Source organism: Equus quagga, chromosome 1, assembly GCF_021613505.1.
Source record: "Equus quagga isolate Etosha38 chromosome 1, UCLA_HA_Equagga_1.0, whole genome shotgun sequence".
Taxonomy (NCBI): domain Eukaryota; kingdom Metazoa; phylum Chordata; class Mammalia; order Perissodactyla; family Equidae; genus Equus; species Equus quagga.
Genome location: NC_060267.1, coordinates 74728190 through 74753620, shown reverse-complemented (window position 1 = coordinate 74753620; position 25431 = coordinate 74728190). Strand labels below are relative to the sequence as shown.

The following is a 25431-nucleotide window of genomic DNA, read 5'->3' as shown; positions in this document are numbered from 1 at the left end:
AGAGACCAGCTGTGTCAACCTCACAGCTCTCCCTAGTGGAAAGGGGCACGGGAGTCTCTACGATTTCTTTAGGTCTTTAATCCATTGGGTTTAGAAGACAAATTTATGGGCAACCAAGCAAAGAGACAGCCCCTTTTGAAGGAAAACAGTAGAATAGGGTAGGTCCTGCTCCTGCCTTCCTGAGGCCTCTCTCCCATGCTCACCATGCTCTTTGTGGGTCAGGGGTGCGTACTCTGGCCCTTGTGCTTGGAAGACTCTGAAATGTGTTAGATATTACTGAGGGCCATGTAGCACCTGAGGATGAAAATTCACTTTTTATTCTGTTTTCCATCTCAGATTTTGCGTTGTCCTATATGGATCAACAGAGCTGGCACAGTGAACACCTCATCACAGCATAAACCTAACCCCAAAATACATCCCCAGCTATAGAAAATGCTCACAGTTGGAATATGAATTTCCTCCAATTATTAACTTCTCAGAGAAATTATAGTGTAAAAATAGAATCCATCTCCTCTTGTAAATTAAACCACAAAGGCATTTAAGTCCCAGATTCTTTCCTCCCCAGTGTCTTCTCTGCTTGGCCTCAGCCGGAGCGGTCCCACTGAGATGGAGAGTGGTTCTAGCTGTTACATCCTAGAAAGCTTGTTTTGTAATAGATGGTACTCCTTTGGTACCTCCAAAGTTGAATTAATCTTGTTCCAAGTTTTATTTTCCTATTTCTCGATATGAGTCCTAGAGATACAAAACTTAGAAAGAAAAGCAAAATTATATGATGGTTGCTCAACATTGTGAATGTAGTAAATGTTACTGAATTGTAGGCTTTAAAGTGGTTATTTTTATGTTGTGTGATTGCAGCTCAATTTTTCTTAAAAAAACCATTGGATTAGCTACGTTCTTTTTGCACCTGGGCCTCAGTTACCTTCCGAGTGATTATTATATGACATAGTACAAGTAAAGTGTTTAGGAAAGTTCCCAGCACATAATAATGATGATGACAATAATAGCTGCATTTCTTGAGTGCTAAAAATATGCCAGGCAGTGTTCAAAGTGCTACCCTTGGGTCAACTCAAACCTACCAAACCTTCGGAGGAAGGCCTTACTATTATCCTTGTTTTGCAGGTAAGGATCATGAGGCGCAGAGAAGTTAAACAGCTTGTCTAAGATCATACAGCTAGTGAGGGGTACAACTAAGATTTGAACACAGGCAGTCTGGCTCCAGGGCCCTCCTTCTTAATCAGTACTGCTTCTCACTAAATATTTAGTTATTAAATAGAAAAAAGGAAAATTCTATTCCCAGAATCCAGTGCATACTCAGTCTAGACCCACTTTGCTTTTGTCAACCTTGGACTCTGAGCAAAAACTTCAAACGCCACGGACACATAAAAGCATCCACTTGATAAGTGTTTATTTCTTGCCTACTATGTGTCAGGCAGGTTCTGATAGCTGACAATGTAGGAGCGATAAAAGAGTCCCAGCTGTCGTGGAGTTGGAATTGTGGGATCAGGGAGAATACAGATTAACCAATAAGGAAATTTATCATCTGTTAGGTGGGGCTAAGTATTAAGATGAAGAATACAGCATCACAAAGGGAGTGACAATTGATGATGAGAGAAGCCCTCTATTATAAAATGACATTTAAGTGCAGAGCTGAAGGAAGCCAGGGAGTAAGCATGCATAGTGAGAACACCAAGTGACAAGGTCTTGAGGCAGGCATGTCCTTACCATGTTCTAGGAATGTCAAGGAAGCCACTATGGCTGGAGCAGAGTGAGCTGGAGAAACTGGTAGAAGATGAGGTCTAAACTCTAGCTTACATGTAATGAAAGACCCATGGTGTCAAGTGTAGAAAGTAAGTCCATTGTTACCTTCTCCTTGGCAATGTGGTCCCTAAATTACCAGTAGTAAGAATAATCTAGCACGTGATGCTTCAGCCTCTCCAGGTTACCAAGCAGTCTGGAGTCTGCCGCCTGTGAATTTAAAGTGAGTCTGGAAATCTCTTTCTCATGAGCTTACTTGGCTTCCTATATGTTTTGGGGGAAGGGAAACCCACTCTCCTTGAAAATTTTAGAACTTTGCACTGGTGGCTCCAGGTCTTTCATGGTGCCCGTCCCAAGTATTTAGAACCTTTTCATTCTCATTTCTCCTTTAAGCCCTGTCTCTACCCATCCTCCACTGTTGCTGCAGATCTTTATCTGTTTGGTGAAAGGGCCTCCTTGCTCTGTGGGCAGGGTGCCCTACATTTATAGTAGGAAGCTCTTCAAGTGAAAAACGTTTTGTCTGCCCCGGTCGCAACCCCAACTTCCTACTCTTTTCTCTGAATTTCTCTATCCCCAGAAAGATCCCAAGAACTGTTTTAGTGCTGAGCCCCTTGGGCTCCTGTTATTGAATGCCTTGCCTCTGAGTCCTGCTTCCTGGTTGGGAGGTTTCATATTTGTCTCCCCTGAAGAATTACCCTCAGCAGATTCTTGAGCTGCTGTGGAGTTTCTGGACCCCGTGCTTTCACTGGTCTAACGAGGGCCAGGAAGTCCCTTAGGTTAGTGGTTTTTCACCCGAGCCCCACCTTTCCTTAGAACTGAGTTTCGAAGACTTGACCCTCCTGTGCTTCTTTGATGGGAACTGAAGCATTCCTTCCTGCCACAGTTCCTTTTCTGCATCGGAGAGATAAACCTCCAGGGTTCCAGTTCCCTCTGAGTATTCCTACTGTTCCAGGAGGCCCAGCTGAGCTGTAAGCTTTTAACCTGCCGTCCCAGTTGTTTTGTTCCTTCTTTATCCCCAGATCTGGCTAATACCTTTTGCTAGGTCTTAGTATTTTCCTTCCTTATGTTTGCTTTTTGTTTTCATACTTAGATTTTTGTTCTCCTAACATATTACTTTGGATTCTGCCAGTGAGGTCTCCATAGAGAGAAAATGATGCCAGAGAGTTCTGGATCTGCCACAAACATCCAGCATTCAAATAAATCCTGCCCACGTTGACTTTCATTAGGAGGCATTTATTTCCATTAAGTTCAGCCTATAACCCAGGCCTAGGCTTGATCAATTGTCATCCTCACTGGATCCCCCTTAATACGTCTCTACTTTTCTGTTCCTTCTCTTTAAGTTCTAACTCCGTACATTTCCCAGTCACTCCTCCTTATAGCCTGTGCTATACCTGCTCTCCCATCTACAAGAACAGTGTCACCTTGAAACTAATTTAATGATGCTTGAAGAATTCCACACTGATCTTTCTAGTTTTTCTCTTTTTAAATATGTCCACATTTTCTCTAATTTCTATATGTAGTATCACAATTCCAGTTATTGAGGAGTTCCTCATTAATGCTTTCTTTGTGTTCCCTATTTAAAACTTTAAGAGGACCCTTCTTGATATATTAATACTTGGATCTGGGTACCCTTTGGGGGGGGGGGTTGTCATTTTAGTCTGTTCTCCAAAATAGTCCCTTTGTTCTTCTCTTTGATGATTTTGAGCCACTTTCTCTGACCTAGTAAATCTTATCTTTTCCAGTCTCTTTAGAGCAGTTACGTTTGGACATATCTCCTTTTCCTTGTCATATTTTTCTAGCTGGGCCAATATGATTTTAAATTTTCTTCCCCTTCTTGGTGTGATTTCCTTCACTTTATTTCATTCTCTTCTACTTTTGGCCTATCTGCAAGACCAAGACCTGTTTTGTAAACTGATTTTATTTTATTTTTCAGAGACTGGGCAAATCTTATTTCTGGAAACAGATGGTTCTAGGCATGCACCTTTTAGAATTCCTTCTTAGCCCTTGAGTTTGCAATAATCCCACTGGATTTTATCTCCTTCAACCCAAGAAGAATCCCCGCTGGAGAATCCTCAGTCTGGGCATCTGTAAAACAAATAATCCAAAGCAATTTGAGAGCCTGTGGTGTTGGGGCGACTCCTGAACCTGTAGACAAACCATGGATTCAATCTTTTTGCACTTCTCTCTTCCAAAGAAGTTAAAGAGGAACAGAATTTTGGGCAGCTGATCTACTGCTGTCTGCTAACATCCAGCTTCCCAAAATGCTCTCTAAATCACCGAAAGTCTCCCACTCTGCTCTCTTTGTGCTTTGCAAACTTTAGCAGACATAGGTCATCTGGAGAGCTTCTAAAACTCAGGTTCCTGGGCTCCATCCCAGAGGTTCTGATTCAGTAGGTCTGGAGTAGGGACCCCAAATTTTCATTTCTAGCAAGTTCCCAGGCCTTGCTGGTGCTGCCAACCCATATTTTGAGTAGCACTGCTCTAACCACAAAGACCTTAGCTACCTCTGGGCAATTTAAAGCCCTCACTTGAAGGTAAGGACATGATAAAAAGAAAGACAAAATAAATAAGTAAAAAGAGAAAGAAAGAGAGAGGCAAAGAAAGAAAACGAAAGTAGCCAAAATAATTCTGTCTGCTTATGCCTAAGAAACCTGTGTCCTGAAGCTTTGCCTGATTTGTGACGTCTTCCTGATAGTCGAACATCTCCCCTATCTGTTCCTGCAGTTCCAGCTGCATCTTCCCCCGTGGTGCTTTGCTCCCTCTGGCAGCTCTTGTCTTTAGACTCAAGGTCCCAATCAGTGTATTCACGTTTCGCAGGTGGGAGAGACTGAATCTTACCCCTCCTTTCCACCTGAGGCTGCACAGGATTAACAGACTGACACATGAGAAGTAAGGTATTAACTTTATTGCCTGGGTAGGTTCCCAGGAACCACTCCCCACACAGCGTTTCTGGTAAAAGCTATATTGGAGAATGAGGCTTAGATATGTGGTCAAATGGGGCTCCCTACTTCCTTTCCCCCAGAAGTATGAGCAATTGGATCTGTAAGGGAACCTCACCTGGCTCACCCACCCAACCTCAGGCTGAGATGCCGAGGAAATGGCAGTGGGCAGACTGCTTTCTCACCCACTAAGAAATGCTACCCAAGGAATGGTAGTCTTCTACCAATGATTACATATTTACTGTTCTGTCTTTGAGGATTAGTGAATTGGGAGTGGAGAGAGGCCAAAATTTTCCTTTCTTTATGGAAATGGGAAGACAGGTAAATAAGTGTGTTACCTTTAACACACTTGAGCAAGGTAATTGACCTCTGTGATGTTAGAGGGTTGCCCAGGAAAGATCCATTCTAGTTCTGGGAGTCTCTGATAGGGAGGCAATTTTAGGTTCCTTCAAATTCGTTTATTTCAGCATCCAAATTTCTTGACTGATTTGTTTATCATCATTTCATTTATGTATTCAATTTTGTGTTCTTATTGATATATACCACTTCATATAGTAAGAGTTTGATTATTATTTGTGTCAAACATTTCTCCTGTTTTATAGTTTCTTTTAATTTTTTTATGGTGTTTTTGACATAGAAAAGTTTTAGATTTCTATGCAGTCAAATCTATTAACCTTTTCCTTTGTGATTTATTACATTAATATTAATATAGGATTTTTTTAAAACAAAAGAGTATTTATTTATATCCCATCTTATTTCTAGGAAAGACTTTGAGTGACCTGCAGGGGTATATGAAATAAAAGATAATAAATTATATATCTAAGCTAAAGAAGAAAGAAGAGAAAGACAAGGACACAAAAGAAGATGTAGGAATAAGGTTAAGAATAATTCGTATCCTTCTAGCCTATTTACTTGTTCATTAGTGGCTCACAAATTTAATTCTAAGTTTTCACCCCATCCAGTTAGAAAGGGAGCCATCACATTGTCCATAGGTCACAGCAAAGTAATGTGTTTTGGGAGAAGTAGAATTTTCTCAACACTGAGATCAGATGAGAATTTCTGATTCCAGGGGGTTTCATAAATAGTACAGTATTTCAGCAGCGTTTTATGAGGATTTCATGAGGCTGTTTCTTATGTTGCTCCGCAGTGTGGCTCGTTGTGTTACAGAAAAGCACAATTCAGTGTGGGGTGGACAAGGAAAGACGCCTTAGGAGTGCCTGTGCTCTGCTAATCAGGCGTGATTCAGGGGTAGGATTAGGTTATTTTCGATGATTTGGAGGAATGGCTGGAATCCATGTTTTTCAAGCCATGTTCCCTAAACCTTGTTTCTCTTCATTCTGATTTGATAAATAGTTGGTGTCACTGAGCTGGAGACTGTCCTCTCTCATCAGTACCCAGGGAGCAGTTCTGTGTTGCCAGTTGAATCACAAGGACTTGTGCCCAAATAGGACGCTGACCACTTCCGTTAGGAGGCTGAGCGTCAGGAGCTGGGCTGACAGAATGGTTTGAATTTTCCCTGCATGGATGGATGAGCGATTGAATCCCCCACATTCCTCTCCAGATAATATGGCCACATACTTTTAGGCTGGAAATTTTAAGGCAGCTGTAACCAGATACCAAATTTGTCTTAGGAAAAATTTCAACCTAATAACAGTAAAACTCCCAAGTTTGAACAATTTTATATGCTCTTGTTCCCTCTAAGATAAACTGTTTGAAAAATGTGCATCAAGGACAACTAAAAGATAATAAAACGCTGCTGCTATTTATAGAGCAGTGATAAAAATAGTCACTTTGTGTTCAAAATAGTTGATTTGTAGCCCTTTTTTCTGACAGTATTTACCTTACAAAGCCAACTGTCTATTTAGGCTGTTCCTAATTAGAGGTTTTAAAACCATATCATTTATGAGTAAGGGAATGCTTGTTTTTCTATCCTCTTTAGCAGATGATTGCACGCATTTAGATACTTCTAAAATAGTGTTGGTAAGTTAGAAAAAAATCCAAAGAATGGGGAGGAGAATAGTCTTCCTTCTATCCCCTGGGAGAAACCTGTAACTGTTAAGGTGGCTTATCATACCGGTTTTCTAACAGCGTGCATAATCTGAGATCTGTGTCAACCTTATAAAACTTCCCCCGTAGCTGATTCCTGCTCACAGAATCGAAGTCCAAACAAAATAAAGACCATAAATAATTTAACATCATTTCTGATGTTTCCCCACAAAATGATAAATATTCTAACGGTATTCCATGGTAGAAGAATTATGTCTGAAGTCATCCTGCTTCTCTTAAAAGCCATCCGTCTGAGAAACTCATACTTGCAGGTGGTCAAGCTAGAAATTGGCATATATTTTGCAAGGAATATCCAATCATTTGTAATGTGCCCTAAATGGGGAGAGTAAATGCTGGTTCTTTTTAAAGATAAGATACTGATATCGTAGATCCAGCTAGGTAGGACAGTACCCGTGGGGGTAAATAAGGATGAATAAATTATTTAGAATTGGAGCCCTTCACTAAATAGGTCCTAAATGGCTCTGGAGGCAATAGGTTGGCTCATCTCATTCTTTTCAGAACTACCATATTCTAATCATGTGTACAGACAACGAGGCTCCAAGGCTGAACTCAGAGAAAAGATCTATGACTTCTTAGTCTAAAATGTCCATTAATACAATGCAAAGGAAAGCTAGCTACAAGATATTCTTTTTTTATTTCATTTCCTTGTAACTTTTTAATTTGATATAATTTCAAATTTCTCCGTCTTGTTCGTGCCCCCTCTCCGCTCCGCCCCCCCCCCAAGCCCTGCCCTCTTTTCTCTCTCTTTCCCTCTTTCTGAAATAAATCCCACTTGGTCATGGTGTATTATTTCTTATATGATGTTGGATTGTGTTCACTAATATTTTCTTTAGGATTTTGGCACCAATATTTATAAGTGATATTGGTTTATAGCTTCCTGTCTTTTTGGTACCATTTTAGCAGCTTTAGGCGTTCGTATTTTCTTTGCTTCCTAAAAAGAACTGGAAAGGTCTCCTTCATTATTGTGCCCTTCATTATTTGAAACGTTTCCTTCATTATGATGATTCATGTAGCATTTGATCTTCTGGTCTCAGATGCTTTGGTAGAATTCCCCTCTGAAACCCTCCGGGCCTGGGGTTTTTCTGTGGAATAGTTCCTTGATAACTTTCTCAATTTTTTTTCTATGGAAATTGGTCTGTTTAAGCTTTTTACATCTAATGGGGTCAGTTTTGGCAAACTATCTTCTTATTTCATCCATGTTTTCAAATTTATTTGCATAATGGTCTGCAAAGTAGTTTCATTTAACTTTTTGAGTTTTCTTCTGTTTCAGTGATTATTTCTCCCTTTATTTCTAGTTTCTTCCTTTTTTCCAGATTAAGTTAGCTAGTGGTTTGTCTATTTTATTAGAGTTTTCAAAAAGCCAAGATTTTGTTTTAGTAATTAGATCTACTATTTTTTCCCCCCTGTACATCAGGGATTAGCAAATTATGGCCTGCGGGCCAAATCTGGGCTGTCACCTGTTTTTATAATGAAGTTTCATTGGAACACAGCCAAGTCATTCATTTATGTGTTGTCGGTGGCTGCTTTTGTTCTATGAGGGCAGAATTGAGTAGTTGTGACAAAACTGTCTGGCCCCGAAAACCTAAAATATTTACTGTCTGACCCTCTATAGAAAAAATTTGCTGACCCTAGCTTTACATCATTAATTTCTGCTTTCATATTTATTATATCCTTTCTTATGCTTTGATTTGCTTTATAAAGGTGGTTGCATTTTATCTTCATTATGAATTGTGTTTTTTTGCCTTAAAAAGTGTCCTTCTGTCATATTTAATGCGTATTGACTTGAATTCTACTTATATCAAGATTGCCACCCCTACTTTCTTTTATAAAAATTATTTTATTGAGATCAAATTGGCTTACAACATTGTGGTAAATTTCAGATATTCATCACTATATTTCAGTTTCTGTATAAACTGCATCATTTTCACCATCAATAGTCCAGTTTTTATTTTTTTTAAAGATTGGCACCTGAGCTAACATCTGTTGCTAATCTTTTTTCTTCTTCTTCTTCTTCTCCCCAAAGCCCCCCAGTACATAGTTTTAGATTCTAGTTGTAGGGGCTCTGGTTGTGCTATGTGGGATGCTGCCTCAGCATGGCCTGATGAGCGGTGCTGCTCCACGCCGAGGATCCGAACCGCTGAAACCCTGGGCCGCCAAAGCAGAGCACGCAAACTTAACCACTCGGCCACGGGGCCGGCCCCTCAATAGTCCAGTTTTTATCTGTCACCATACATATGTGCCCCTTTACTGCTTTTTCCCTTCCCCACCCCCTTCTCTGGTAACCACTAATCTGTTCGCCTTATCTATGTGTTTGCTTATTCATCTTCCACATGTGAGTGAAATCATTCGGTATTTGTGTTTCTCTGTCTGACTTATTTAGCTCAGCATAATACCCCCAAGGTCTATCCATGTTGTTGCAAATGGCACAATTTTGTCTTTTTTATGGCTGAGTACTATTCCACCATATATATATATATATACAATAATACAATATATGTGTATATATATATACCACATCTTCTTTATCCATTCATCCATTGATGGGCACTTGGGTTGCTTCCACATCTTGGCTATTGTGAATAATTCTGCATTGGACATAGGGGTGCATATATCTTTTTGAATTATTGATTTCATGTTCTTTGGATAAATATCCAGTAGTGGGATAGCTAGATGGTATGGTATTTCTATTTTTAATATTTTGAGAAATCTCCACATTGTTTTCCATAGTGGCTGCACCAGTGTGCACTCCCACCAGCAGTGTATGAGGGTTCCCTTTTCTCCTCATCCTCCCCAACACTTGTTATTTCTTTTCTCGTTAATTATAGCCATTCTGCTGGGTGCGAGGTGATATCTCATAGTAGTTTTGATTTGCGTTTCCCTGATGATTAGTGATATTGAACATCTTTTCACATGCCTTTTGGCCATCTATATATCTTCTTTAGAAAAACGTCTCCCCATTTTTTGATTGGATTGTTCAATTTTTTGTTGTTGAGTTGTATGAGTTCTTTATATATTTCGGAAATTAACCCCTTATTGGATATATGATTTGCAAATATTTTCTCCCAGTTAGTGGGTTGTGTTTTCATTTTGTTCATGGTTCCCTTTGCCGTGCAGAAGATTTTTAATCTGATGTAGTCCCACTTGTTTGTTTTTTCTTTTGTTTCCCTTGCCTGAGTAGACATGGTATTCGAAAAGATACTGCTAAGACTGATGTCACAGAGTGTACTACCTATATTTTCTTCTAAGAGTTTTATGGTTTCAGGTCTTACATTTAAGTCTTTAATCCATTTGGAGTTAATTTTTGTGTAGAGTGTAAGATAATGGTCTGCTGTCATTCATTTGCATGTGGCTGTCCAGTTTTCCCAACACCATTCATTGAAGAAACTTTCCTTTGTCCATTGTATGTTCTTGAGGATTGCCACCCCTACTTTCTTATGGTTACCATTTGTCTGCTACACTGTTGTCCGTCACTTTACCCTTAGCCTTTCTGAATCGCTTTGTTTTAGGTATCCCTCTAGTATACGGCATATAGTTGGATCTTACATTATGAGACAAATTGAAAATCTTTTTTGTTTTTAATACATAAGTTAAATCCATTTACAGTTATTGAGAAGACTGATATGTTTGAACTCAACTCTGTCCTATTATTTTATAACAACTGTGTGCATTATGTTGTATTTTCTGTATTTCTTTCTCTATATGATATATTTTCTTGCTGCTTTACTTTATATATATAAAACATATAAAATTATATCTTATATATAAAATTACATTATATATTATAATATTATAAATATATAATGTTTTTAGGAAGGTTTAGATATATTTTTTTCTGATGCTACTTTTGTACCTTTTTAACAGTGCCTGTCTCCTGTTTTCTTATGTAACTTTTCACCTTCTGGTTTATCAGTTTTTGTTTTTTAGGAAGATTAGCCCTGAACTAACTGCTGCCAATCCTCCTCTTTTTGCTGAGGAAGACTGACCCTGAGCTAACATCCGTGCCCATCTTCCTCTACTTTATATGTGGGATGCCCACCACAGCATGGCTTGTCAAGTGGTGCCATGTCTGCACCTGGGATCCGAACCGGTGAACCCCGGGCCACCGAAGCACTTAACCACTGTGCCACCGGGCCGGCCCCTGGTTTATCAGTTTTTAATGACATACTTTAATTGCACTTATTACATGTATGCATTCAAATTAGTCTATTCTGTTTTTCTTTCTTTTTATCCTGTCTCTTCCAAATTTTTCAGTTGCCTTATTTCTACTTTATCAGAACACACCATCTGTATTTTATTCTTCCACCTTGCCTTGCCTTTGCTTTCATCTTAGATCTACAATTTAATATATCAGATGCTCACCATCAGTCTTTGCTGAAGTTTCTCTGGTTATTTCTTGGATGAAGCTCATCTTCTAGTAAATTCTTCAACAGTACAGTATTCTCTGACTTATTGCATGTTTCAAACTGTTTCCTTATAGCCTTGATACTTGAAAGATAACTTGGCTGGATATAAAAATCTTGGTTCACACTTTCTTGGTTTGAGTTCCCTTAAAATTCAGTTCTTTTGTTGCCTTGCTTTTTATATAACTTTTGAGAAGTCTGGTGAAGCTTAATTCTTTTGCCTTTAGATCTTATTTGTGTATTTATTTGAGTGGAGATGCTGAGGATTTTTTCTTTATCTTCAAAGTCCAATAGTTTCACTTGGATAAGTCTTAGGGTTGATTGTTCTGAGTGAGCTTTCTCAGGTATCCGATGGGTCCTTTCAGTATTTATATTCAGGTCTTTTTATTTTTATAAAGTTATCTTGGATTATAGTTCTAAGTATTAATTCTGTTTCAGTGTTTTTCTTCTTTAGAGACTTTAATTATACATATGTTGGATCTTTGCCTATATTCCATTTCAACTGCTTTATTTTTGATCCTTTTTAATCTCATTTTTATTCTTTTTGGTTGTTTTCCTGTATTTCTTCAGTGTTCCTTATTAAATCTTAATTCTAATCTATTCTTCTTTCAGCACTGTAACATTTTGACATTACTTCTGACATAAATTTGTCTTCTTCTTTTGTTTCTTTTCTGAATTCAGTCATTTTTGTTTCATTTCCTCCCTGCTTTCTGTCCATTTCTCTTCTTAGTTTTTGAGTTTCTGACGTAAGTTTTCGTCATACCCTCACTGCTTATTTAAGGTTATTTATTTCAGTTTATTGTGTTACAGGGTTTTTTTTCCCCCTAGTTTGTGGGTTTAAAAAAAATGGAGTTTTTCACAAGCTAAAGTGTTTTGATTATAATCTTCTTGTATTTTAATGCACACTGCTTTTTTGTCTATTAATCCCATGGACGGAATTGGTAGTTTAGGATGGTTAATAAGATTTTTAGGTTAAGAGTGCCCTCTTCTGTCTGTGACTGAAGTGCAGTTTCTTTTTTTTTTTTTTTGGAGGAAGATTAGCCCTGAGCTAACTATTGCCAGTCCTCCTCTTTTTTTCCTGAGGAAGCCTAGCCCTGAGCTAACATCCGTGCCCATCTTCCTCTACTTTATATGTGGGACGCCTACCACAACATGGCGTGCCAAGTGGTGCCATGTCTGCACCCGGAATCTGAACTGGCAAACCCCCGGCTGCCGAGAAGTGGAGCGTATGAACTTAACCGCTGCACCACCAGGCCAGCCCCCAAAGTACAGTTTCTTTAAAGGATATTTTTGTTAATTTTTGGTGAGGGTGGAGATGAGTTGTGTGTTCTTCTGTTTTGGGGTTCTCTTTTATCTTGTAGGATCTTGCATTTCCCCCTTGCTTCTTTTTACCATCACCACTTAGTCTCCAAAGGACACCAATTCCTCGCTATTAATCCTTTTCTTTCTCAGAAGCAGTGCCTTCCTCCTACCACTGAATAAAGTCTCATAGACATTTCATCCTTTGCTTGTTGTCCGTACTCTGATATACCAGGTCCCTTTTCAGTATTTTAGAATTCAGTGAGACTGCATGGGTTATGGAGAACCAGCACAATACCTGACATAAAATAAGCATCTATCAAATGTTAACTATTACTTAAACTTACTTTATGACATTTGTTACATACTCCCTGTATTTTTGTTATACTGATGGAGGGTGTAACTCCTCTTCTAGATTAAATACATACCATGTCTTAATCAGAGCACTACCTGTATTCCATTGGGCTAATATGATTTCAGTTGCTTGACTTGCCCCTTATCGCTGATTGTTTGCATTTAAACAACTAGGAATGCTGTGCCTGCCACTGTCCTGGACACTGGGAGTACAAAGATGAGCAAGACATAGTCTACCCCTCAAGAAGGCCTCAGTTCAATGGGGCGATAGGCAAGGACCAATAATAACGCAATGCATAAAGTGTAATTGAGGGATTTGCAGGGTACTGTGGGGGCACAGAGGAAGTAATGATTGATTTTGCCCAGAGTTGCTCCCTTACATTAATGAAGCAGAAACAAAGTTACAAAGAATTCGATAAACTAAGAGGCAAATTTTCTCTGAGGCATTCTTGCGGGTCTGGATTTTCAACTTCAGGATTCTAGATTAGATTGGCCTTCTGGGTGGGGAAAGGAGAAAGAGAGAAGGCAGAGTGACTGCTAACAATGAACTGGAGAAGGAGTATTTGTATGAGAGACAGGGCTTGTACTTTCCAAAGGATCAGAGAGCAGCATAGGACGGGACGCAGGACTAGCTGTCCTCTATCCGGGATCCTTTTCTCCCCAGTGAGCTCATCCTGGCTTCAACCTGCCTGTGGTTCAAACTGTAAGCTCCTTGCACGGAGGGAAGGGGACTTAGAGTGAGAGTCACTCTCTGACCGAGGTGGAACTGAATTGAACCAGTCGGTGAGACGTTCCTGTGAGCAGAAGGAATTGCAGACCCACCACTACTGTAACATTACGTGTGCATATGTGTGTACATTTAAAAACCAATGGAATCATTACATACGTATCATTCTTCATCCTGCTTTTTTATTTTATTTTTATTTTTGCCTTTGCAATATCCTGTGGACATATTTCCATACCAGTTCATATAAGGTCGCCTCGTTCTCTTTGAGGGAAGCATAATAGGTACACTAATTAACTTATCCACTATGGAAGGAGATTTAGGGTTTTCTTTCCCTTAGAATTTTTATTACAGGCAATGCTGCTGTTAATATACTTGTATATATTATGTTTCATTGATTCTCAGATGCACATTTTTTCACATTTTAATATCTATGAAATCGCACAATTGTTACACAGTCAGGTGGCTGCCGTGAACATAATCGTCATTACTCAGGTATGCATTAAATTGGTCATAGCTACAACGGTGTTGTTACTTTTATTTAGTTATGGACATTAGTGGTACTATTAAGGTTTGGGGTTTAATTGCCTATTAAAACTTTTTCAAAAAGTTTACACTATGCTTTGACTTTGAAACAAAAGTTATTGTGTATGTAGAAAACCATGGGAAATGAAACAGCAATGTATAAAAGCAAATGTCAGCATCAGAATGGGCGTCAGTGGCTTGCAAGAAAATCCTGGAGAAAGTAAGCACACTTTTAAGAATACTGCGTCACCAAAACTCTGGATAGCGTGTAGGATGATATTGTGTGGAAAAATACAGATATCGAGAACTCTTAATGGAAAAGTGATTGAGAAGTGTTGTATACTGAATATGAAGAAATTTTAGGAGTGTCTCAATCACTTTTGCTTGTATTTTTGTTTTATGATGATAAAATTTTCATGTCTCTATAGGTATGAAAGAGCTCTTTCAATTAGTATAGAAGAATTCTGAGAGAGAAGAAAATGATTATTTTCTTACAATTTACTTGGCAGGATTTTTTCTTTCTTAATAAGACAAACTAATGGTGCGTCTTACAAGAATGGTGTCTTAGGTTTGATGAAATGTGCTGTTTTTGCAAACTTAGGCAGAGCATTTCTGTAGAATGAGTCTTAAGAGTGGAATTGCTGAGATAAAGAGCCTCATAAATTCCTCTCCACAAAGATTGTATCAGTTTACACGCACACTTGTTTCCCAAGATCCTCACCAACACTGATTTTGATAATTTTTTAATGTTTGAGAGCCAGGTAAGTGAAAAGCGTATTTTATTTTGTTTGAATTTGTATCTCTTTGACTATTGAATGGCCTATTACAGTTCTGCTATGAATCTCTTTTTTCCGGTTATTGCTTCTTTTTGTATGTTGGTGGCGGTATTTTTCTTCATGGGAACTGCTCTTTAGACATCAGTGCCATCAACTTTTTCAAATGTTACAATTTTTCCCCCAGTTTGTTGTTTGTCTTTCAAACTTAAGGATTGTTATATATTTTGCCGTAAAGAAAATTTAAGATTTTATTTAGTCAAATTCAAAACAACATCTTCAGTTTTCTTATTATTTCTTTCCTACCCAAGATTATAGAACTATTTTTCTATATTCTTTTCTAGTATCTTTTGTTGTTGTTGAGGAAGATTTGTTCTGAGCTAACATCTGTTGCCAATCTTCCTCTTTTTTTCTTTTTTTTTTTTTTTTTGCTTGTGGAAGATTAGCCCTAAACTAACATCTGTGTCAGTCTTCTTCTATTCCATATGTGGGATGCCACCACAGCATGGCGTGACAAGTGGTGCAGGTCTGCATCTGGGGCTTGAACCTGTAAACCTGGGCTGCCGAAGCGTAGCATGCCAAACCTGAACCTTAACCACTACGCCAAGGGGCTGACCCCTCTAGCATATTTTTTAGTTAAAAAATTTAATTTGCAGTTTTTCTGTAAATCTAAAACTGTTCTAAAGTTGAAAATTTATTTAAAAAAAAATTAACAACAAAGAATTGTCAGAAGGCAAGAGCAGGAAAAATGAGTAAATTGTCCAAGACAGAGCCAGAATTTGAACCTGGACCTGGCTGCCCCCAAGGCTTTTGTGATCACCTGCTTATACAGCTTGAACACCAGGGAGAAGGCCTCCCCGAGGGGCAAGAGAAGAGCTGTGTGGGAGTAGGGGGTGGGAGGAGAAGGGTGGTCACGGTATTTAGTAGAAGGGAAGAGCCCAAGCTTTGTGACCCAGGCCACATAGTATTTGATTCGGTTTATAAGAAATTTCCAGACTAGGCAAATCCATAGAGACAAGAAAGTAGATTTGTGCTTGCCAGGGGCTGGGGAAGGGGAGATGGGAAGTGAATGCTTAATGGTATGGGGTTTCTTTTTGGGGTGCTGAAATGTTATTGAATTAGATAATGGTGATGGTTACAATACATCATGAAAATACTGAATCTTAAAAAAAAAAATTTAATACAGCCAGAATCATTTTTGTCTATCAAGGTAGGAATCTAATATTACTTTATCTCTATTCCCAACTATTTCCCAACTCAGTTTATTTCCCGCTGATTTGAAATTCCACTCTTACGTAAATTCCCATGCATAGATAGATTGATTTCTGGATTCTACTCTGTTCCATTGGTCTATTTGTTTCTTTCTTTGCTAGGAACAAACTGTCTAATTACTCTAGTGTTCTTGGTGGGGTGCAAGCACCCATAAGGGGGCAAAACTTGAGGGGCAAAAAATATTATTCTTTTTTTGTATGAAGCATAGATAAACATATAGTACATGAGAAGCATACAGCGTATCTGTGGTATTAAATTTTTTTTTTAAGGTGTGCTTTTTGATGGGAAGATTGGCCCTGAACTAACATCTGTTGTCAATCTTCCTCTTTTTTTTTCCTGCCCAAAGCTCCCCAGTACATAGTTGTATATTCTAGTTGTAGGTCCTTCTAGTTCTTTCATGTGGGATGCTGCCTCAGCATGGCTTGATGAGCAGTGTGTAGGTCCGCACCCAGGATCCAAACCGGTGAATGCCAGGCTGCCAAAGTGGAGTGTGTGAACTTAACCACCTGGCCACGGGGCTGGTCCCTGTGGTATTAAAATTTTATAGAAGGTGAAAGATTAGGAAAAAAATGTTTAAAAAGGGTCCTTGTGGGGCTATAATGAAAAAAGGTTGAGAAACACTGATACCTGGTTATGTCCTCTTGCAATGTTTTTATTTCAATTTCTTGCTATTCTCATTAATCTGCCCAAAGAAAATTAGCAGTAATTGCTTTCTGTTCATTGAGTGTGCCAAGCTGATGCCTGCGTCTGGGACTTTGACCTTGGAGCGTCCTCTGTCTCAGCCCTCTTCCTCCACTCTTGGTGGCTCGCTGACTCATGTCCTTCAGGTCTCTGCTCCGTAGACCTCCACAGAGGGCCTTCCCTAACCATCCTTTCTATCCTCATACAATGCTTCTCATCATAGTCTTTACCAGAGCACAGGATTATAATTTTTATTTATTTGTTTACTGTTTATTTTCTGCATTTCTCAGTAGAATGGATTTCATTAGGTACAGGGACTTTGTTTTCTCTCCTCTTTATCCTCACCCCCTAAAGCATGTCTGGTGCATGGTAAGAACTTTCTAAATACTCATTGAATGAGTGTGTAAACTTAGCATGTTTCAAGAAGGTCCATTGGAATTGCCAGTGGAAGTATATTCCATTTCTAGATTAACAGGTGGAGAATTGATGTCTTTTCACTTTTGAGTCTTTCCATTAAGGATGTGGCATTTCTTTCTTTATTCTTTTATTTTATGTCCTTCAGAAAAAATGTTTTTAAAAAACCATATAAGTCTTGGATATTTCTAGTTAGACTTATTTCTAGGTATTTGTAGTTTTTCTTGGTTTCTTCTCTTGTGAATAGGCATCTTTTAATGTTTCAATTGTATTTTATTTATTGTTTTAGTTTCCTATGGCTAATATGTGACAAATTACTGCAAATTTAGTGGCTTCTAACAACACGAATTTACGGTCTTACAGTTCTGGTGGTCAGAAGTCCAAATCAGTTTCACTGGGTTAAAATCAAAGTGTCAGCAGGCCTGTGTTCATTCTGGGAGCTCCAGGGGAGAATCTGTTTCCTTGCCCTCTCTGGTTTCTAGAGCCTGCCTACATACCTTTGCTGTGGTCCCATCCTCCACCTTTGAAGCTCATCAGTTTAACTTCTGCTTTTGTCCTTAAATCTCTCTAACCCTGATCTTCTTGTCTCCCTCTTATAAGGACCCTTGTCACAGCATTGGGCCCACAGGATAATCCAGTATACTCTCCCTATCTTAATCGCATTTGCAAAGTCCTTCAGTAAGGTAACAGGATTACAGATTCTAGGCACTAGGATGTGCACACCTTTGGGGGGCCATTATTCAGCCTACCATACTTGTTCTTGCAGATGTATAGAAAATGATTTGTCTTTCTATGTTCTTATATTTGGGTGCCCTTTGACAAACTCCTGTTATTTGTATTTGTTTTTCTATTGTTTTCAAACAATTTTATATTTGTGTTTCAGTTGATTCTCTTAGATTTACTGGCAGTGGCCTCATTTGTTCTCTTTCTTTCTGGTATATTTTTTTTGGGGGGGGGGGTGGTTTTTGAGGAAGATTAGCCCTGAGCTAACATCTGCTGCCAATCCTTCTTTTTTTGCTGAGGAAGACTGGCCCTGAGCTAACATCCATGCTCATCTTCCTCTACTTTATATGTGGGATGCCACCACAGCATGGCTTTTGTCAAGTGGTGCTGTGTCCGTACCCGGGATCCGAACCAGCGAACCCTAGGCTGCTGAGAAGCAGAATGTGTGAACTTAACCTCTGCGCCACCAGGCTGGCCCCTCTTTCTGGTATTTATAGTTCATTTTTTTCCTTGCCTTTTTCTGCATTGTCTAGAATCTTCTGACTAATGCTAAATAATAGCTATGAGGCCATGCATCCTTGTATTTTCTTAACTTGACTAGAAATTGCTTCATTGTTTTACCACTAAGTATGGTGGTTTCCTAATAAACTCTCTTTTAAATTAATGTGTTTCTACCAAATTAAGTCCTAGTTTACTATGATTTTTAGTCAGGAATGTATGTTAAATGTATTAGCCATTGTGATTATAAAAGTAACCATATGGTTTTTCTCTTTCAATCTATTAATAGCTTTCCCAATAATGATCATCTCCGTAATCCTGCAATGTCTCCCTTGGTCAGAGAGCATTGTTCTTTGACGGTACTGCTGTATCCATTTGCTAATATTTTTCTTGGAATTTTGTATTTATATTAAGAAGTGAGTTTGGCATAGTGTATTTAGTGATTGGTTCTGCCATCCTCATACAGTCTGGGCATTGTGGATTATCTAGTCATATCGAATAAATTGGGAAACTTTCCACCTTTTTGTGTGGTCTAGAACTCTTTAAAATAATATTGGAGTTATTTGGTTTTTGAAAATTTTCTCAATGTGAGATTCTTTGGATCGCTGTAACTTATCTCTGAAACCATCTTCTTTACTCCGAGCAGGGAGGTTGCATTATCGTGAATCATCTCTACTTTTTTACTGCTCTGTGTTACAACATTTGAAGTAGAGCTTGTGACCTGTGGAGCAGGTTTTCTCTCTGCAAAGCTGCCCAATCCATAAAGAGGGGTCACGTCTACCAGCTTGGCTTCGTTCGTAGGAACCTGTCCGGCCAGGGGCTTTCTCAATAAAGGCTCGGCAGTGCTTTTTCTCAGGTGCTTTGGGAGTTGCCTTGATCACTTATTAATCACCACAGTGTTCCTGTGAAACTTCTTAGCAGGTCTGCTATATTATTTCTGGTGTAGGGACAGGGGTCATTGTTGAAGGAAGTAACTTCTGATATCAGAGTTTTGAATAAATAGCCTTTATTTTAAAAAGGCTTGGGGGATGTGCCTCTATATTGCACTATACCAGATCTGGACCATCTTTCGGATTGATTACCATGAAATTGAGCAGAGGCCAACAAATGCTTCTTTGATCCTAAGAGATGAGGAGGGCCAAACCAAGAGGGACCCCTCCTCCCTTTGCGTCGTGAAAGGCCTGGCTGCTTGAGATCACCTTTTTCAGTTCCTCTAGGAGCATTTCTCAATTCTCTGCTGAAATGTTACTCTCAGCTCAGAATTTCAAATGATGCTTATTTGTATAAATGAGGTTGTCCGAGGTCAGGACAATGAGTTGCAGTTTTAACTTAGTAAACTAAGGGAGTTTGCAGTGAATAGATTTAAATATTTTTTAAGAGGGATCCTCTGATTGGGTATCTTTCTATCTGAAATCTTTCGTTGGGACTGAATTTACATAAATATAAAAGTGGCGTTTCTTGGACAGCTACCACTAATTTCTAAATTAAAATTCTGCTGAAATCATCCTATGTAAATGTGTATCCTTGGAAAACAGTTCAATTAAAAGGTAGCGTTTATATAAGGTGTAAGTTGATTTCTCTTTCTTTTCCTCCTGCAGTGAAACAGACCATTGCTAACATTTCGATATTTAATGAAACCTGCCTGAGATGGAGAAGTATGATGACAGCTGATATAGAAGAGATGTATTTTGTAAGTTACTGAAAGTTACTCTATTTATGGGTGTTTGTCTTGTGTAGGAGGTTTAAAAAATATCAACAAACCTAGAAACCTACTTAGATAGCTGCCATGATTAATGGAAGATTTATAGTGACAATTGCAATAAGAAACAAGAAGATGGGCACTTCTGCGGCATAATTGAAGACAGAAACCTTGGGGATTGATGAGAAAGCCATGCGGGTTTCTTTGTGCACATGGCCTGATGCACAGTTGATGTTCAGGCAGGATTCCTGGAAGGGACCCAATGGCTTTTACATATGTGTGTGTCTCCCCGTACCAGTGTCTCTGACCAGCGTCTGAATGTGTTGCCCAGAGAGTCCAGGGGAACTTTTGAAACTAGATGTGATTGTGAGTAAGTAAGGGAAGGACCATGGAATGAATGAGCTGCTACCAGAAGAAATTAAGTAGGAAGAAAAGTGTGTCTATTGGCCTAGGTGCTGGGAGGTTACAGCGAAGTGTGGGGAATGTCAGAAGGGGCAGGTAGAGGAGAAAAAGCCTTCCCAGGTTTGACGAGACCAACTAGGAGTGTCCTGATTCAGCTCTCGCTTTGGAGAAGTCTTAATTCAGATTCTTAATTTTCTTTCTAGGAGAATGTTCTTTGGTTTTTCTTCCGCTGCTTTGCCAAGAGACTTTGCATTGGGCATGTGCTTTGTATGTGTGAGAACAAGAAAGCGAAAGTTCTCAGTATTGGGCCCTCAGCCTTTTGTACATTTTGATTTAAAAATATATTTATTTTACTGATGGTATTGTGACTGCAATATTTATGGTATTATAACTGATATTTGCTTACTGTTGTATTTCACTTTTTGAAGGAACTTTAGAGTCGAGAGCAAGAGAGCTCGTGAAAAAGGATAAATATCCAGGCATTCAGAGCCTGTCAAGCTAGCGATTCACCTAGTGAACTTTTCTGTGTTTCAGTTCCATGTTCGGGGCCAGAGATGGTATCAGAAGGAGTTTGCCCAGGAAATGAGTTTTAATATCACTACTAGCAGCCAGACTCCTGAGATGTGCTTGGACTTGCATCCGGGTACCAACTACAGTGTCAGCGTCCAAGCTTTGTCTTCTGAACTTCCTGTAGTCATCTCCTTGACAACCCAGATAACAGGTAAATCTTGAATAACAGCATTTGGAGGAACGAAGTCACCACAGAGCTGTAGATAGGCCTGGAGAAAGAGGAAAGCTACTGCTTTCTATCCTTGGATAATGAACTTTAAGAGAGAGAGGAAGAAGGATGTGGAATTAGAAGAAGAACTTGGACAGTGCTAAAGGAACTGTGACTGTGATGTTTCTTAAAAAGATATTTGAAACAAAATCTTAACATTGATTAAATCTGGATAGTGTGTACATGAAGGTTGGTTCAATTCCTTCTGGATATTTGAAATATTTCATACTTCAAAAGAACTTTCCCTCTTATTGTTTCTTTCTCAGTAACATATTTAGTTGTCATCCTGTTGCAAGTGCCTTAAGAGTCACTTATTCTCAGGGGAAAATGAGTGGTAGTCCTACACTAGTCTTCCAGCAAATTCACATTCCACTCATTTTCTTGTCTCTCCTCAAATCTATGATATGCCCACTCCCCCACCCCCACCCCATGTGAGCTAATACTCTGAGTTTTAGCTTCTTGTTTCTTATTTTACTGAGCAATTAGAAGTAAGCAGGTGGGGACTTGCCTCTCCCAAATCTGCATTGCTACCTGCATGCAGAACCGTATATTTTGTCTTTTCTCTTGTCCCTACTCCTAAGGTGACCCCCACCTCCAATGGTGCATTGGATCCCGTCCCTTCTTGTCTAATCATCACTTACCCTCAATATTGAACTAGTCCCAACACTGTGCAAGGACATTGTAATGTCTTCTTTTTCAATAAAAACAAAGAAAAAATAAACACTACCTTTGAGCCCATGTCCCCTCTAGCTACTTTATCTTGGCTTAGCACCCCCTTTAGGGTAAACCTCCCCCAAAGTCGTGTCTATTGTGTAGGCTTCGCATCCTTACTCCCATTCTCCCTTTAACTGGTTCCAATCCAGAGGCATTGGTCCTCACTGGAAGGGTCTCCATCTTGCAAAATCTACTGGCCAATTTTGTTCTTGTCTGATTTTCTCTGCAGCACTGCACCTTTCCTCCTTCTTGAAACACCTTTTCTCTTGGCTTTTGGTTCCTTCCACCTTGCTGGCTGCCCTTTCTCAGCCTTCTTCGCTAGCTCCATCTACTTTTATTGACGCCCGCTCCTCCCTGACCCCTCAGCCGCCTTTTCTTCCTTTTTCTCCAATATCTACCCTTTCTGCCTAGGCGATCTCCACTAGTCTCATGGCTATAAATATTACCTATGTGCTGAGGGTTGCCAAATGTGTGTTCTAGTCCCAATCACTCCTCTGATCTCCAGACTCACATATCCACCCGTCTCCTAAACATATGCTATTGAACATCTAATAGGCAAATCCAATGGAACTTTTGATTTCTCCCCTCTTCCCTCACCCCTAAATCCATTTCCCATCTGGGCTTCTCTATCTCAGTTATTGGCACTCCTAGTTGCCAGTTGCTCAGGTCAAAAAGAAGTCATAAATGATTCTACCCCTCTGGCCAATCTCTGATCCATCAGCAAGCCCCATTGGCTTGTTACCAAAGTGTATTCTGAGTCCAATCACTTCTTCCCACTTCCGCCTTCACCACTATGAACCCAATCCAAGCCAGCAACCTCTTGCTTGGACTCTTGCAGTAGCTTTCTAACTGATCTCCCTCCTTTCACAGTTGCCTGTCAACCACCCTCCCCCCAGTCTTAGTCTTTACCATAACTTTCAAAAGATTGCTCAGGAGGAAGAGTGGTCTTTTAAAAATGCATGTGAGGACATGTCATCCCCAGCTCAAAACTGTCCAACGAGTTTGCATTAGTGTTAGAATAGAATCCAAGTTTCTTACCATGTAGTCTGGCCTCTGCCTACCTCGTTGACTTCGTCTCCCTCTGCTCTCCCGCCTTTGCAGTAAGCATCACCTTCCTGCCCTCCTGGCTCTTCCTCAAACGGGTCACACTTGTTCTTGCATCCAAGCCTTTCTGTCTGCTGTTTACTCCTCCTGGGACACTCTCTCCACACGGTTTCTTTATAATCATTCAGCTCTTGGCTCAAAATGCCATTACCTTAGAGAGGTATGCCCATCCTTTCAAAAATAACCTCCCCGTCTCCACCTCATTACTCTCTATCCACTTACCCTGTTTGAATTTCTTCATCGAAATTGTTTTCAGGACTTGCATTTTTTTTTCTCTGTTGAAGAAGATTTGCTCTGAGCTAACATCTGTCCCAGTCTTCCTCTATTTTGTGTGTGGGTCACCACCACAGCATGGCCGCCGATGAGTGGTGTAGGTCCACACTCAGGATCTGAACCTGTAAACCTGGGCCACCAAAGCGGAGCATGCTGAACTTAAACACTAGGCCATGGGGCCGGCCCCCAGAATTTGCATTTTTTAATTTACTTGTTTATTTTCTTTCTCCCCTACTAAAATAGGAGGCTTGTTAAAGATTTTTGTCTGTGTTCTACATTGATTCCTCAACACATAAGGACGGTGTTAGCACATGGCACAAGAAAGAAATATCTTTGTAGTGAATGAATATGGGAGTCAACCCCGAAATGGCCAGTGGGTGGTATAGGATATTGAAGAGATGCCTGGTTAGTTAAGAAAGGCTTTAGACCAAGAAAGATTCATCAAATTTTGAGCTGGAAAGAGAAGTAATGTGCAATTAGGGCCTTCCTTTTTGTGGTGACTTATTAAAATGACCAGCTATGCAGTCTCCTGCTCTTCGGTCCTTGTTGCGTTTGGGTGGTTTGCGTTGCTGGTTCAGATTAACATTTCATAGGTTTTGACCTGGGGAGAGGGAGTTTCATCTCTATGCGACACTTATTTCCACCTTGTTTTGTTGGCTAAACATAGCCCCTGTAGCTCAAGCGCCCTGTGTCTGTGCTCGTGGCCACCAGGGGATGCTGTTGAGCTGTTTAAGTTCATTGAGAACGTAACTACATATTTTCCAACTCTACCCTACTTTAGAGAATTTGCAATTTTAAAAAAGTGTGAAAACTCACGTTGTTAGGATCTTATAAAGGGTGAAAAAAAAAAACCCAAAAACGAAAACAACCAAACCAAACAAACCAACCCAAACCCTGTCTTTTATAAAAGGAGAAAAAACCAAAACTTTACTTGTTGATGTGAAGAGGTATACTTGGTTGCCAAGATGTGGTTTTGTTTCAGTAAAATTGTGAACTTTTGAGTTTTACCAGAAATATGAGGCGAGAGATTTGGGCCTGGGAAACGCAACAGCTAGTTTCCCAGAAGAAAAGTGAATGGAATTTCCCTTCTGAGCATCTTATGTTAAATCTTCCTGATGGGAACAGGATGAAAACAAGCCCTTTAAATATATCGCTGACCTCAGAGAAAGGTGAAAGCTCTAGGAATGTTGAAGCACCCAAAGACTCAGAAGAGCTTTCACACACTGGTTATGCTATTTTTTAGCCAAGTCAAAAAAGCTTGTAAGCAAAATGTTTCTCATAGGGAGAGAGAGAAACTAGGAAGGGAAAAGTGGGGAAAGAGAGAGAAAGAGAGAAAGCAAATGCGTGCGTACATAAACCACTTGTACTACACAACATGGCGAACATATGACACAACATGAAGGTTTATTATGGAACCAAGAATGCTGGAGGAGAAAAGGGAAGAAAAGATGTAAAGGGAATCATTCCCTCCTGAGTCTACCTTCAGGACTGAGGCTGGCTTCAATCAGAATAAGAAAGAGAGAATACTTTTTCAGGAAAGCAACTGAAAGCACAGATGTGTCCCAAGCCTTATCGGACTGTCCCTCTAACAGAGAGGTCCAGTCAGCAAGCTCTGATTCTTCCTGTAAAACTAGGGACTTCCTCACCTTGACACCTCCTCCCTTACTATTGGGTGTCCTTAGGAAGGACTCTTAAGGACTCTTCTGCCGTAGGCTTCTCTTCCATGCTTGGCTACCCACAAACTATCCAAGAACAGTGTACTCCTGTGTCCTCAGTGAGAACCCTATGTCCTCGGGCTGGTTCCAGGGGACCACACTTATTCCTGCTGGTCCCCCTGGCTCCCGGGGGACAGAACCAAAGTCAGAAGAGGGACTGCCCTTCATCTCAACTGTTCACCTCTTTGTCCACACTCTCTCAAAGTCTTTCATGGACACAGGGTCTTTGACATCTGAAGACCTAATGTTAGGTCAGGCCAGGAGGGAGGCACTCATGGCCTTCCATACCTCCATGAGCCACCCACCTATTCCTCTCATCTCC

At 39.8% G+C, this 25431-nt stretch overlaps 1 protein-coding gene across 6 annotated transcripts in view; it reads left to right on the top strand.

The window, feature by feature from the left end:
* SUSD1 (sushi domain containing 1) overlaps positions 1-25431 on the top strand; it is a 119987-nt gene that overhangs the window by 66189 nt on the left and 28367 nt on the right. For all 6 annotated transcript variants that reach the window (XR_006885846.1, XM_046644444.1, XM_046644413.1 and 3 more), the window contains 2 exons: positions 20023-20114; positions 21060-21246. Coding sequence is in view for 5 of the 6 variants with exons in the window: in XM_046644444.1 (XP_046500400.1) it covers positions 20023-20114; positions 21060-21246 (279 nt within the window). In the remaining variant the exon portion in view is untranslated. The remainder of the gene's footprint in view (positions 1-20022; positions 20115-21059; positions 21247-25431) is intronic.